This window comes from Mastigoproctus giganteus, chromosome 6, assembly GCF_048544385.1.
Source record: "Mastigoproctus giganteus isolate SK-2022 chromosome 6, ASM4854438v1, whole genome shotgun sequence".
NCBI classification, from domain to species: domain Eukaryota; kingdom Metazoa; phylum Arthropoda; class Arachnida; order Uropygi; family Thelyphonidae; genus Mastigoproctus; species Mastigoproctus giganteus.
In genome coordinates this window covers 230,312,606-230,328,772 of record NC_143580.1, presented here as the reverse complement: position 1 = coordinate 230,328,772, position 16,167 = coordinate 230,312,606, and the positions used below count along the sequence as shown (strand labels likewise).

Genomic DNA, 16,167 nt, shown 5'->3' with positions numbered 1-16,167 from the left:
AGTGTAGATATTAAAGTGTGATGTATTTCAATTTTCTATCTTTTCCAAGTTTCAAGGTACTGCATATGGGTATCAGTAATCTCAATAACACACCAATTGGATAGTACCATAATTGGTATATTATTCTGGGATTATCATAAATACTGTACATGTGTCATTCTGGGATTAAAAAAAAAAGGTAAGCAGGAGCCATTATCAATCCACTACAGGATGGAAGCCTCCTCAACAATTCATGTTGAGGGAAATAGACCATAATCTGCCACATGGTCCAGTGCGAGTTGGCAGATCAGCTGTATTTAGCAGTCATGGGGCTTGAACCTCAGTCTACTCAAAGAGCGTGTGCCACTGCACTCTTGCTCCTGACTACTCGGCTATGAAGGCCTTATTTTGGGATTACTGCAGGGGTAATTGTACAGTCCGATATGAAGTTTTCTAAGCAGTGCATACAGGCTAATAGGGCAGCTCACGGGGTCAATGATATAGAGGAATTTTGCCAGCAGGGATAAGGAGATGATTATACTCTTAGGTAAGGCAGTGGTTAAGCTGTATCTAGAGTAATCTTGAAGCCTCATTTAAAGAAGGATATAGATCAGTTGGAATGAGTATAGAAAAGAGCAATAAGATTAGTCAAGGACACAGAAGGGTACACAAGGGTACTTTTGCCATGAAAAATTTCAGTTCTGTTAATTGCAGTACTTGGAAACCAGGTATCTCTTAGGAGACTTCAATAGTAGTATTAGTAGTGGCAAATGATGCAAGAAAGCAAGCTTATATAGCATCAGCCAAAAAAAAAAACAAAAAACTTCCCATTTCATCTATCCATCCTCTCCCCCAGCAGTTTGTCTAGTTCTTTGAATTATTCAAGCCATCCACTTCCACGTCATCAGATGGAAGTTTGTTCCAGCAATCAACCACCCACTGACTAAAGGCAAATGCCAAAATGTGCTCTGCAACTATTCTTCCTCAATTTCAATTTATACCCCCTCATGTGCATAGTCTGAGCAAGAAGAAGAATTCCATCAGCATTAAGCTTGCTCTAAGGCATGTAAGGCCTTAACAGCAAGGCTCTTGTTATTAAGGCCTTATCTACTTAGTATATTAATAATCTACTTAGTATATTTATAGCAAGGCTCTTGCTATTAAGGCTCTACATGGATTTAGTAAACTAAATGATGTTAGCATCCTTACTTTTTTTTTAGAACATTTTTTTTATTTTCATTTATTTAACCATACAATACAGTGCTTTCTGTACTAACATCCATACATACTTACACCATTGTTACTATATATTAGCTTAACATTGCACTCGATACACCCTTGAAACTGTGGTTTAAACTTTGCATATACTTGAAAGTCAGGACATTCTACAATAATCTATATTTAGTATATTATCCTGGAGACCTCATTGTTTAATACAATTGTTAAAGATTACATAAAATGTGTATACTATTTACAATTCACAGCTATTTACCTGGCTGTATACACTTTACATAATTGTATCTATACAATATACACTGTGCTGCCACTTTATTAGGTACACCTACCTAGTAGTGTGTTGAGCTTCTTTTAGCCTTCAAAACAGCCTGAATTTGTCTAGACATGGATTGAATAAGATGCTGAAAACGTGCAGGAATGGAGTACCATGCAGACATGAGCATGTCGTGCAGTTCCTTGAGATTCGACAGAGGTGTAGGCCTGCAGTGAACAGCCCTTTCCAGCTCATCCCAAAGATGTTCAATAGGATCGAGATCCATAGACTGAGCTGGCCGATGCAGCAAAGAAAAGTCATTGTCATGTTCTTGGAACCATTCCATAGTGATTCGGGCTTTGTGCACCGCTGCATTATTCTGCTGGAAGTAACCATCTGACTGAGGATAAACTGTCAACATGAACGGATGCATTTGGTCAGCAACGACGTTTAGGTATGATGTGGCATTCAGATGTGAATCTATGGGTATCAATGGACCCAACGTGTGCCAAGAAAACATTCCCCCACACTATAACACTGCCCCCACCACCTTGCACAGTAGTCGTCAGACATGACGGGTCCATGAATTCATGTTGTTTTCGCCAAATTCTGAGCCTTCCATCAACATGATGCACCAGGAACTTCGACTCGTCAGACCAAGCAACTGTTTCCCAATCCTCAATAGTCCAGTGCTGGTGTTTCTGTGCCCACAGGAGATGTGCTCTCTTGTTCTTCATTGATAACAAAGGTATGCAATGTGGCCGTTGGCTGTTGTAGCCCATTCGCAACAAGGTGCGACTAGTGGTCCATTGCGATATTTTGTTCTGCACTCCAAGGTTGTATTCTGACATGACATGCAACATTGTGGCCAGTCTGTTTGCTTGCACAATTCCAGCCATCCTCCTCCGACCTCTCTCATCAACAAGCGATTTTCTTCCAAGGAGTGCTGTTGAGGGGATGTTTTCTGTTCATTCTTGATACACCCTTAAAACTGTGGTGTGTGAAAAGTTCAGGAGAACTGCTGTTTCAGAGATGCTTTGTCCAGCACTTCTTGTACCTACTACCATGCCACATTCAAAGTCCATTAGATCACTCCTTTTCCTATTCTTGCTACAGTTTGTATGCTTAACTAATACTAGAAAGGGTGTTCTGCCGCATTTATATCCACAACTGTGGTCATGTTACTTGCAAACGTTGTGGGACAAACCATTTGTGTGCACAGCAGGGGTGTACCTAATAAAGTGGCAGCACAGTGTATGTACACTTTACATTATTTACAGAATACTTTATTTATATTATACACTAATTAATCTGACTACATAAAATTGCTTTAAATTTTTGCAGAGTTCAGCTATTCCTCTATATACACTGTGTAGACTACCTTCTTTTAAAAACTCTCTCTACAAATTTACAAAATTCCCTGAAATACTGTTTATGCACAATTAATTTACTAACATTATCTTCTGTAATACTTTTGTTATACTCAGATTAAAACTGAGGTTACAATAATTCGGGCATTCAAACGTAACATGCGAACTAGACTCAACCTGTCCACAACAGCATAAGTTACTTTCCACTAAGTTAAAGTACTTCAACTTTTCCTTGAGTCCATGACCAGTTATTAAAATCACTACATTGACCTCCAATACACACCACAGCATCTTCTAAAGATTAACATTATTGACCTTAGGGATCAATATGTAAATGTCTCTTCCCCAATCTGCTTTATCGCAGCGATCCTGCCATAACTAAAGATACTCTGTGAAATTTTATTCCTTGCTACCCTGATGGGTAGGGTATGCTTCAACTCTCTCACTTCTATTCCCAGTAATGTTAAGCTTTCTTTTAGCCACTAACAAATCTGCTGGAATCTTTCTTTATAAAACATGCAGATCATCATTCGAAAAAGTTCTCTTCACATTAGTGACACTCAATAGGGCTGGCCTTTGTGCAGCTATCAGCTGCCTTCTGATTGAAACTTTTTCAACTCTGTGCCTCCATGCTCTTGCTGTACAAGTTATTATGGGAACAAATATATACACTCCATATGTAGGAGTGTATCTCCTCACCTCTCTAAATGAAAATGAGATACTTGAAGAAGATGATACATTACAGATGGAAATATTTGGACATGGAAAAATTTATTTATGAATTTTCTTTAGAAAATATATGCAATTGCTCTCACTTTTCTCTGCCTAGAAAAAAAAAAAAAAAAAAAAATAGAATTCTTTGAAAATTAATACAATAAGCAGATGCTAAATATTTTTCAGTTTATACTCCAGGGAAGCTACACAGGGGCAGTTTAGTTTCTAAAATAGAGACTAGAAGAATATTATTATATTTTATGGTATCATATGGATTTGAACATGCAGCATGAATAGCATTGTACTTGTATTGTGACCACTTCACTATAGTCTTGCAACTTAATTTAGTTTAAGCATATTTGAAGAATCTGTATTTCCCTTACTGGATACTGTTATCAAAAAGATACTTTTAGGATAATTTTATATATATAGCATGTTCAGATGTGTTGTCTCAGATACTGAATCCAATCAGCGTATTGACAGTTAAAATTATTTGAGACTCAGATACCATACAACTTTGATTTGGTATCACTGGCTTTCAATTAATAGATTTTATATTAATAGCTAGTCAGTTTAGTCCTGTTACTTTATGCAAAAGTTATTTTATTTATAGGGGTCTGGATTCCTTGCAAAATAATGGTGGTGCACAGACCATTCCTTTTACCCCTGGTGACCTCGAAGAGATGATCCATTGTCTCGAAGATTTAATCGACTACTTTGCACAGCCAGAGGAGAATATCGGTAAATATATTTATTAAAAGTAGTTTATTAAATTGGAAAAATTCTAATGTAAAAGTTAACTGAAACTTTTGATTCACATCTGAGAGTTAGTTAAACTTTACTTTGATCATTTAATTTGATTATTTATAATATTTTTTCAAAATTACAAATAAGCAGTTATTATTTGTTATATAATAAGTAAAGGTGTATTGAATTAATGCTGAAAATACAGTGATTGATAGGATTGTGGAAATTTAATTTAACACAAACTTTTAACACTTTTTAACTCTATACTACAGTAAGAACTAAAGCAGGATCATTTAGACAGGTGTGCAGTTATACTGCAGTCATAGCATGCATTTGTTAGGGGGACGATCATGTGTGACCAGTTGTATTGGATGCTGTGAAGCAGTACCAAGGGAACTGGATGCAAAAAATAATTTTGAAATCATATACTTAGATTTCAAAAAAGCTTTTGATACTGTTGCACATGTAAGATTGCTATACAAATTATAGCTGGGTGGCCTTAAGGCAAGTTAGTTTCTAAACAGATGGTTATCATTGGGCCCTACTCTTCTTCTTGGATTAATGATATTAATGAAGGTATGTCAGGTTTAATGTCTAGGTTTTCAGATGATATACAAAGGTTGGCAAGGTGGTTATTGACAATAATTAAGGTAAGCTACTGCAAAAAGATCTAGAAAAATTGGGCAGATCAGCTGAGAAATGGCAGCTGAAGTTTAACATTGACAAATGCAAACTATCGTATATTGGTAGCAGTAATCCTAGATTAATGTTCCAACCATGTGATACTACATTCAGGGTAGTGGAAAATGAAAAAGAACTGAAAATAATTGTGTAATCAGATATGAAGTTCCCTGAGCAGTATAGACAGCTAGGACAGCTCATGGTATTTTGTCAGTAATATATATAGGAATTTTGCTCTCAGGGATAAGGAGATGATTGTAACATTGTGTAAGGCAATGGTTAGGCTGCATCTTGAGTACTGCTTCAAAGTTGTATACAAGTAGGGGATTTGGGTTTGAGAGTACCCATGTACTAGTCAAAGAAGTTTGAGCTCCTGGGAATGGATAAGTTTTTGAAAAATTTTGCCATTTTGTTGATCCAGTTAGCATATATTAAATCATATTCTATAAATAGCTTTGTGGTCCTAGTCATTTTCATTAGTTTATTTTTTGAATTTAGCTTGGGATTTTGTAAGTTACTATTTAATATACATAGAAACTTTGTACCGGTGATTTAGCACAAATATCAGAAGGAGTAACTTTGTACTGTAAGGTGAGGTAGAGGAATTCTAGTGTTTTTATTGTGGTAAATAGGTATCTCAAAAGTTAAAATCATGTAGGTGACATTAATAGATAATTTTATTATCTATTATAATTAACTTACAATTTTACAAGTGAAATGGTAGTGTTAACTCGATAATGTAATACATATAATATTAACTCGATATTGTAATATATATTCAATAACATAAGTTTGATGGCTTAATATGTATTATTGTTGCATAACTGGTGCATACTATTCTTATTGCATTTAAGTATATTACTTTAGTGTAGTATTCTTAAATAATTGAATTTGAACAGAAATCATACCTCAAATCAGGGAAACAAAGCAAAGGGCTCAAAGTAGCAGAGTGCTGTGCCTTGGGGACAATTGAGGGGCGGTTTTCCTCCAAATCATGGTGTCATGAAATGTGCTACTTGTTTGGTGTTTGCGGATTTATCTGGAATGGGACATAACACGGCCAAGGAGGATGTCTTTATGTGTCTTCGATGTAAAGAGTGTGAGGATATTAGGCATCAGCTCAGTGTTCTGATAGGCATTTATGAGAGCTTGAAGAACAGGTGGATGCCCTTAAAGGAATTAAGATGGGGAGCCATCAAGCTCTCAGCTTCCCCTCAATGCCAGAGCTTGCACTTGTGCATCAGGCAACACAGCGGTAACGCTCAAGGTAGAATGCACTGCTCCTTCCCACAGGAAGTAGTTGTTGTCAATGACTATGTTGTTAGGGTAATGAGAAATATATCGTCCAAAAAGGATAGGTGGAATAGGACCAGGTTATGTCTGTTGGAGACAAAAGTTGATGATGCTGTACAGCAGATACCATCCTTTAAGGACACAAAAGGTAATATTGTTGTAAATGTTGGCACTAAGTGACATTAAGAGTAGGAGGTTTGAGGACTTATTTAACAAGTACACAGCAATGTTGAGAAAAATTTTCAAGTTGGGTTAAATTTGAAAGTGTCTGCAATTCTGTCCAGACATGATAGAAGGGACTACACAATGAGAGCCTTATCAATCAATTTGGCCCTGGAGAGATTGTGCAAGGCTCATGGGGTAGAATTTTTCTCAGCATGGTCTGTGCTTGTTAACAGGAGAGACTGCTTCTACAGGAATGGGATACACTTAAATAGAAAGAGTGCAAGAATATTTGTTGATACTATTGAAGCAGTGTTATGTGCATCAGAAAACTGCTAGCTGGGGGAGGGATAAACAGACTAACAGATTAATAGGAGCTGCAGTCAGAACTGAATGTGATCCTGCACTGCTTCTATTGGAAAATGCAGCTGCCTGGCAAGTAAGGTACTGAGGATTTTAAGGCCTGCTGTGGGTCATCATGGAACAAGGAAATATATGGGCTGTATTAGGGTAACTAAAAGTAAGAACAGGGGCATGTATTTGTGTATGTTCACCAATTCTAGAAACATAATAAATAAATTTCATGAATTTGAAGTGCTGGCCAAATCATCAAATGCAGACATTGTGGGAATATCAGAGATGTGGTGTCACTCAAATATAAGGGATGCAGAGTTTTATGGGGAGAACAATGTATACAGAAAGGACAGACAAGAGAGCATGTTATGCTCTAAGTTAAGAAGCACATAAAATCTAAGGCAGTACATCCAGTTGACATGGGCAGTCAGTGCAATGTTGAGCCAGTTTTGTGTGACATAAGCACAGGGAAAACAAATGTAAGAGTAGGAGTCTGTTATAGGTTGAATGACTCTAATGAGTACAACAAACAATCATACAGAGAAATAGAGTGGGCGAGTAAATCAGAATGTCTTATAATGGAGGAATTTTAATTTTTCAGATATTGACTGGAATTTATGGGTTGGTCACTTGTCAACTAGCAAGACTTTTGTAGTTTTATTGGATGACTGTTTTCTACAGCAGATTATTAGAGAGGCAACTAGAGAGAGCAATACTCTTGATCTGATTACCAGCAGTGATCCTTCATGCATTAAGAATCTGCAGATAAAGGAATCACTAGGTGGCAGTGACCACAGTGTATTGATGTGGAATTTACTCAAAGATATAACTCAGAAACCCTTCTTCAAGAGTAAATAAGGGTTTTTGCTTTTGTAAATGCGACTAAAGTGGTCTCAGACAGTTTTCAAATTCTATACTGTGGGACCAACTAATGTTGTTACCAACAACAAATTTTAAGTGGGAAGCATTCAGGAAATAATCATAGAAACTACTAGGCTTTTCATACCAATTAAGAAATATAGTTCAAGACTCTTAGACTTGAATGAATGTCAGATGAACTACTGAGACATGTGGCAGATAAGAAAAATACATGGGATGTATATAAATTATCAGGTGATATAGAAGCCTATGGCAGATATAAACTAGTCTGCAATCAAGTCACAAAGGAGGTTATGCAAGCCAAGGCAGATTACGAGAATTCTCTTCTCTGGCAAAGAATGCCATGAAAAGCAGTAGACTTTTTTTACTTATATTAGCAATAGAAGGAAGGGATTGAATTGCATTGGTTCACTTGATGCTGCTTTATTTTTATCTTTGCTTTATTATACATGTAAATAACTTCTTAACCCACCTTACATTGTTAAACCCTGGTCTTCTCTTGTTAAGCACTTGTGCTACAATATGTCAATATTCTCCTTGTACAACAAAGAGAATTTATTATTTATTTATTATAAAAGCACTAATTGCATCTCAGTGTGGAACTTATAGGTGTTTGCCATAATGCAACACTGAAACATTATAAGTGTGTTACCATTTTCACACTTCAATTTGCAAGTAATATAGAAAAAGCATGTAATGGGTATATTCTGCTCCTGGTAATATGTTTATACTTTTCTTAAGTGTGAAGCTTTTTAAGCTCTTATTTTAAAGATTATATATTTAGTAATTTATTAATTATATGTAGTACAAATGAAATTATATACTTTACTATAGGGACCAACATGGTAATATTACTATATGAAAAAAAGGGAACATTAAATTGCATTACATATATAGCAAATTCCTGCTATCTTTTAAGGCTAAACTTCATAAGGTGTAATTTTTTAGGTTGGGTTGGTATATAGAAACAGAATTAAGGTCAAAACAAACTGAAATAATATAAGGTCAGGAAGACAAAAAAAAAAAAAAACATTCACCTCTAGCAGTGCAAACACTCAACTCCCAGGCCAAAGAGATGTTCACCCACCACAGAATGAGTACAACTTTTTGTAAATGAATAATAAATGGGAAAAACTGAGACCTCATAAGATTACCTCTTCAAGGGGACATTAGTGCTCATGAACTCCAAATTGAATCATATTTCATTTGTTGGCCACCAATGAGCAAAGTGCCAAATCAGGTCCTTGTATGAGGGGACATTAGTGCTCATGAACTCCAAATTGAATCATATTTCATTTGTTGGCCACCAATGAGCAAAGTGCCAAATCAGGTCCTTGTATGATCCATTCAGATAATGAACAGTGAACAGAACTCAAACTTAAATAAAAACTTTTAAGTTTGAGTACTTTTATTTTTATTTAAGTTTGATTTTTATTTAATATATGAAATACAATCGTTTTTGGAGTTCACAAGTACTGATATCCCCATGAAGAGGTGATCTTGTGAGTTACCAGTTCTTTTCATATATTATTCATTTAAAACAAGTGGTGTGTATCTCCTCAGCCTGGGAATTGTGCTTTCATGCTGCCTGCTGGTGAGTGTTGTTTTATTTCATCTTCATTATCTTATTTTATATCAGATTATTTCATTTTATTTTTAGGTTAGCTTGGTACATAGGAGCAGAATTGCATCTTGCAAAGTTTAACCTTGAAAGATAGCAGGAATTTACGGTATTTGTAGTGTGGGTTAGTGTTCTTTTTTTTTATGTCTTAGTACAAATGATATATCTGCAATGACTGTTTAATCTTTTTATCTCAGAACACGAAGAGAAGCAAAACAAACTGAAGCTCTAAGAAACAGACAGGACCTCTTCCAAGAAGAGGTAAGTAAAAGCAGAATGAAAAACCTATTAAAAAAAAGTTATCTTGATGGAAATATTATACCACTTTCTAGTATTGTTTGTGCAAACATGTAGGGTTTATTTATATGAACTTTTTAAATATCTTGGCTGTACCTAAAATACATGGATTAGCTTTATTTTTTACTGTTAATTCCCAGAATTGTAACACAGTTATAATCAAAATGTTTTGGCTGAATGAGAATCCTTTGTTGTTTTCCTTGACCCAAGATGAATAGATGTTTTCATGTCTGACAAAACATGTCAGCTCTGACTCACATGAATACTTTGATATTGTCCCATAAGGTTATTTAAACTTCTCAAAAAGAAGTGTTCCAAAACATCTACAAGGGATTCCACTATCTATGCAGATGTTTTGATGACAGTTTTCACCTCATTGAAGAGTAGACAGATCCCCCCCACCACTGAAAGCAAACCAAGTGTGGCTTGTTTTCAGTGGGGAAAGTTTTCTCATACTGCTTGGTTTGAGCAAACAGTTTGAGGAAACAGTATCAAGATGTCATATAGTTCAGAGCCTAAAAAAGCTTCTAACCAGACAATAAACTATAGTTTAATAATCATTCCATTATTTTTTTTTAGAAAATGATCCTTGGAATCCAAAAAAGTTGTTAGAATCTCATGCAGGACAGTAGAATTTTGTGATTAATGTTTGTCAACCTCTACCAAACAGTCTTGAAACTTAAAATGGTGTTTTGTTTTTCTTTTCTCTTTTTTTAAGAAAATTTCATTTAAAAAAGAGAAAAAAATTATTCAAAAAAAAAAAAAAAATCAAGAACAAATGAACTTCGGAGAGCAAACATGTCTTGGATCACTAGTTAGTGTACCATGTCTGGTGGGAATGCAGAGCTAGACAAAAGAGAGTGATTTTATTTGCTCCATGAGAAGAAAATTTCTGTTTGCTATAAATATAAAGTGTTAGTAAATTACTTTTCAAAAATATATGCAGTAATACACCTTTCAATTTTCATATTTTTGTAGGGTATTCTTAATCTGATTCTGGAGACAATTGATAAAATTAACGTAATTTCTAGTCAAGGATACCTAACTTCTTTGGTAGGTGAAGATTCTGGACAAATGTGGGAAGCTATTTCTGGCTATCTATATCAGTTATTAGGTAAGTAAATGAAAGTATTATCTACTAATAAAATTGGAAAAAATTTCAAATAAAATTTCAATTTATTTATTTTTTTTCTTTAAATTTTGATTTAAAGGAAATTTTTATAGATATCTGCAAAAATAACAAATCACAAAAAACATAAAACTTGCAAATAAGGAAAATTTAAGGAGGAACTGTGTAGCAATATCAGGATTTTACTATTGAAAACATTATCATATTTAGGGAAAATGTCATAAATTATTCTTTTGTTACATATAATATGAATATACATAGCTTCATATCAATAAATGCCATTATTGATATGAAGTAATTTTCATATTTATTATAATTCAGTAACCTTAAATGTGTTTCATATCAAAAAAAAAAAGGCAGATGTAGGGAGTTCTTCCATTCAAATCATATTTATATATATATTTCTGTGGGCCATAGTTCATATAATATGTTATCTATATTTATAGACACATTGATGTACATATAGGCAATAACTATTTTTTATCTGCTTTAAGCTGCTGTGATCAAAGGGAACCACACCAACTGTGCCCAATTTGCCCAGGCTCATAGACTCGACTGGTTATTTAGCAGGTTGGGAAGTCAACAGGCAGCTGAAGGCACAGGTAAGATGAAAAATAATTGGAATATAAATACAAATTAAATATTTGGTTTGTTTGTTACCTCCAGATAATTTAATTGTTAAAAACTTAAAAATTAAAATGAAGTGTGAATTTTGGTATTCCTTCACTATGGTTTTCACTTTGTTTGCATCATTTTTTTAGAGTTGAAAAAGTATAGCCACAAAAAATTGGATGACTTGCTGTTGGGTGCACAAAATATGAAATGCATCCACTAGGGCAATTTTTCTTTGGATGAATCCAATTTATTAAAAAATATATGTATAAAAAATAGTAAAATACAGAGTAACATTACAAAGTTCACATTTCCTTTATTCTTCAGTTTTCAGTTGCTTTATTCTTGTTTTTATTTCAAAAAGATACGGAATAGTGCATGTCTGTTCATAATTTTTGTGCAATTATTAATCGGTCAGTCATTAATCAGTTCATCATTGTTGTGTAGTTATTAAATGAACTTAATTCAGTTAAATGATTAATTAATTCATTAAATCAGTCCAAACTAGAGTTTGAACAAGCTAAGAGTAGAAAACTTGCTTCTTGCCCTAATGGTAGCCGAGCATTCTGGTCTCTTGCCAAAGCTATTGGCCGCAACTTTTGCCCATTTCTGCTCCTACCTCTGTCCAAACCAGATGGTTCTGTTGTCACTTCAGCCAAGGATAAAGCTGACCTGCTAGCATCCCATTTTTCTTCCAGCTCATGTATTAATGATCTTGGTAAAACACCTCCCACCATTTCCAACACACTCCATTCAACGCCTCCTGTGGTCTTCCGTCAAAAGGATGGCAGAAGGATTTTGACGAATCTTGATGCTAAGAAAGCTCCAGGTCCCGATGGTATTTCTCCACTTGTGCTCAAAACCTGTGCTCCCAAACTTACTCCTATTCTTTGCCGCCATTTTTTCATTTTCTTATTCCAAAGGTGTTTTTCCTTCTGCTTGGAAATTTGCTCATATCCAGCCAGTTCCTAAAAACGGTGAGAAATTCCTCCCATCCAATTATTGTCCCATTGCAATTACTTCTACTCTTTCTAAAGTAACGGAGAAATCAATTAACCGCCAACTCTTAAACTACCTAGAAACCTTCCGTGTGATCAACGATCACCAGTATGGATTCTGTCAGTGTCGATCCACTGGTGATATTCTGGCTTATGTTACCCATTTATGGACTAATTCAATGGAAAGATTCGGTGAAACACAACCTGCTCTTGACATCTCAAAGGCTTTCGATCATGTTTGGCATAAAGTTCTTCTAAACGAGCTTCCATCTTATGGTTTGCCAACTGTTTTTAGTAATTGGTTATCCAGTTTTCTCTCTGAACGCTCACTGAGGGTGATGGTAGATGGCTTTCTGTCTTCTAACTTCTCCACTAATGCCGGTGTCCCCCAAGGTTCAGTTCTTTCCCTCACTCTTTTCCTCTTGTATATTAATGACCTTCTTCCATTGACTGGAAATCCTATCCGTAGTTTTGCCGTGGATAGCACATTGCATTCCACTTTCCATTTTGAGAAACCTTGTCCTGCTCAATCAGCTTCAACTTATCAAAAATCTGCTACCAATTCCTTAAATGCCGATCTTCAGGTAATTCTCCAGTGGGGCAAAGACAACTTAGTTGATTTCAACCCTTCTAAAACTCAGTCTTGTCTTATATCTCGCAAAAAGGATTCTTCTGCTCCTATGCTTATCTTTAGTGACACTCCGATTTTTAGGCAAAATGATATATCTCTTTTGGGGATTACCCTGACTTCTAATCTCTCTTGGCACAAGCACATTACAAATATTGCTTCCTCAGCATCTAAAAAAACTTGGTTTTCTCTTTCACTCTCGGCGTTACTTTTCTCCAAACAGCTGCTCACCCTGTATAAATCGCAAATCTGCCCTGCTGTGGAATATTGTTCCCACATCTGGGGTGGTGTCTCCCAAAACCTCTCTCAGGCTTCTTGATTAGACCGGGGTTCGAGCCCGTCACCACTAAATACGGAGGAAGCGGAAAAGGTCAGGGAATGACCACCGCATATTCCCGGAGCAATATGGCCTTAGTTGCTAATGCTCCTAAAAAAAAAAAAAAAAAATCAGAAGAGGGCAGTTAGGTTAATTAATGATTCATCTCTAATAGAGTCTCTCCACTTGCTGTCTCATAGACGTACTGTTTCTGCTGCATGCCTCTTCTACAGATACTTCCATGGGCACTGTTCTTCTGAATTGGCCTCTATAATTCCCTCTCTCTCTCTCTCTCTCTCTCTCTTCCAAAACAGTTCGAACACGTGCAGCCACCAGCCAACATCCATTTACTGTCCAACTTCAAACTCACAGAACCAACTTTACTGACATTCATTCAACTGCCATTTTCTGGAACAACCTTCCTTCATATGTATTTCCTGAAAATTACAGTGTACAGAAGTTCAAGTCCAATGTCAACAAATATCTTCTTTCGTCTTCTCAACCTCCAACCCAAGCACGGTACTAAGTACTATAGGTTCTAATACCTCTCGTGTTTGGGGTTTACATAAAAAAAAAAAATAAATTAAAATAACCGAAGAGAAACGTACCAACTGTGTGATACTACACTCATGGAAGTGGAAAGTGAAAAACACCTGGGTGTAATTGTGCAGTCAAATATGAAGTTCGCTGAGCAGTGCAGAGGTGCCACCAGGGCAGGTCATGGAGTCTTGTCAATGATATATAGGAATTTTGTTAGCAGGGACAGGGAGGTGATTATCCTGTTGTACAAGGCAATGGTCAGGCTATACAGTACTGTGTGCAGGTCTGGAGGCATCATTTTAGGAAGGATGTAGTGTTGCTAGAATGAGTACAAAGAAGGGCAACAAGACTGGTGAGGGGAACAAATTGGAGCTCTTACCAAGAAAGGCTTAAGTTCTGCAAATTGCAGTGCCTGGAGAGTAGACACCTGTGAGGTAATCTGATTGAGGAGTATAAAGCCTTGAATGGGTTGAGCAAGCTGAATGCTGATGGGATTCTTCCTCTTGCTCAGATTAAGAACCTGAGGGGGCATAGATTCAAATTGAAGAAAGACAGTTGTAGAATAGATGTGCAGAAATTTGCCTTTAGCCAGTGGATAGTTGTTGATTGGTGGAACAGACTTCCATATTTTGTTGTGGAAGTTAGCCTAAATAAATTTAAGGCTGAGCTGGACAGGCATTTGGAATGAATAGAGGGGTGAAATGGGAGGTGATAGAGCACCAGCTCTATAAGCAAGCTTATAGAGTTGATGCTCTATAAGCTTGCTTTCTTGCATCGTATGCCTCTACCAATGCTAATGTAGAGGATTTATCTCCTAATGATAAAATTTGTGTTTTTAACTGCATGCCACTCAGATAGAGAATAAAGTTTCTGTATAGAACTGCTATCTATCTGTAAGTACCTATTTCATGTTTTTATCTTTTGGTCTTATTTATTTTTTTTATATTGTTATTAGATTTTATGGTTAAAGTGTTTACTATCTTTCATTGTGTGTGTTCACTGAGAAAAATTGGGTTAAGTGTGGAACACTACCTGAATACATGAGTTTTTACTTCTCAAAGCAGAATATTTACTGACATCAATCAGACTCATTATATGGTATTATTTCATGGCTTATTTGGTAAAAAAAAACTCCACAATGTTTATCTTTCATTGGAAATTAAATTTTTCAAAATTCTTAGGAGTTTTTGAGAAGTAAGGCATTTTTAGAATTTTTACAGGAATTTAGAAGCAACAGAACATTTTCAAGTTAGTGCCACATTAGTATTAATGGTAATATTAATAGCCGCAAGTAATGCAAGAAAACAAGCTTATACAGCATCAGCCAAAAAAAAAAAAAATAGCAACAACAGAACTTCCCACATCAGCTAATCCTCTCTAATAGTTTAGACTATTAAACTATTTTAGGAGGTTTGATTTTATTTTGTTGGTGAGGTTTAATGACCATTTTAGGTTATTAAACCTCTACAACACCAGATGGAAGGTTGTTCCAGCAATCAACAACCAAGTGGCTAAAGGCAAGTTTCCACACATCTATCCTACAACCAACCTTCCTCAATTTGAATTTATATCTCTTCACATATGTAGAGATATAAATTCAAATTGAGGAAGGTTGGTTGTAGGAAGGATGTCATGAACATTGAACTTACTCAGTCCATTCAAAACCTTAAACAACTCATTCATATTTCCTAGCAGGTGCCTAGTCTCCAGATGCTGCAGTTTTCAGAACTGAAGCCTTTGGTAAGGGTGCCTTTTTGTTTCCCTCACTAATCATGTTGCTCCTCTCTCTGCACTCTTTTCAACAGAACTATATCCTCCATAAAATGAGGCTTCCAGACCTGTTTGTAGTATTCTAGATGTGCCCCAACTATTGCCTTATACAATGGGATAATCACCTCATTATCCCTGCTGGAAAGCTTGTGTATACCATTGACAAAACCCATGAGCTGTCCTAGCAGCCTCTCTGCACCGTTCAGAGAACTTCATATCTGACTGTATAATTACCCCCAGGTCCGTTCATTCTCCACTACCTTCAGTATGGTATCATACATTTGGCATATTATTCTGAGATTGTTACTACCCATATGCAGTACTTTGTATTTGTCTAGAAGTAGTTGCAGTACGCCTCGCTCTTGGCACAACGCTTACTCTTGTATCCATATATATCTCACCAAATCAGAACTGCTCGATAACTGAACTAGATGATCTTATCTTACAACTACTTTCTCCTTTCTGCATATTGGGTGATTTTAATGCGCATCACCAGTTATGAGGATCTTTACCTACAGACAACCGGGGATGCATGATAGAGGCTTTTCTTGTAAAGCATAATATCACACTGCTGAACACAGGCTCCGA

The 16,167-nt window shown here is 35.9% G+C and overlaps 2 protein-coding genes across 2 annotated transcripts in view; both read left to right on the top strand.

The window, feature by feature from the left end:
• The window catches only part of LOC150085070 (ryanodine receptor-like), a 180,105-nt gene extending 169,414 nt beyond the window's left edge, over positions 1-10,691 (top strand). The window contains exons 14-16 of the mRNA XM_090376769.1: positions 4,166-4,293; positions 9,487-9,550; positions 10,565-10,691. Of these exons, the coding sequence (XP_090232895.1) occupies positions 4,166-4,293; positions 9,487-9,521 (163 nt within the window). The 3' untranslated portion in view covers positions 9,522-9,550; positions 10,565-10,691. The remainder of the gene's footprint in view (positions 1-4,165; positions 4,294-9,486; positions 9,551-10,564) is intronic.
• RyR (Ryanodine receptor) overlaps positions 10,577-16,167 on the top strand; it is an 841,404-nt gene continuing 835,813 nt past the window's right edge. Inside the window, exons 1-2 of the mRNA XM_090376454.1 lie at positions 10,577-10,700; positions 11,210-11,317. Coding sequence (XP_090232580.1) covers positions 10,661-10,700; positions 11,210-11,317 — 148 coding nt within the window. The 5' untranslated portion in view covers positions 10,577-10,660. The remainder of the gene's footprint in view (positions 10,701-11,209; positions 11,318-16,167) is intronic.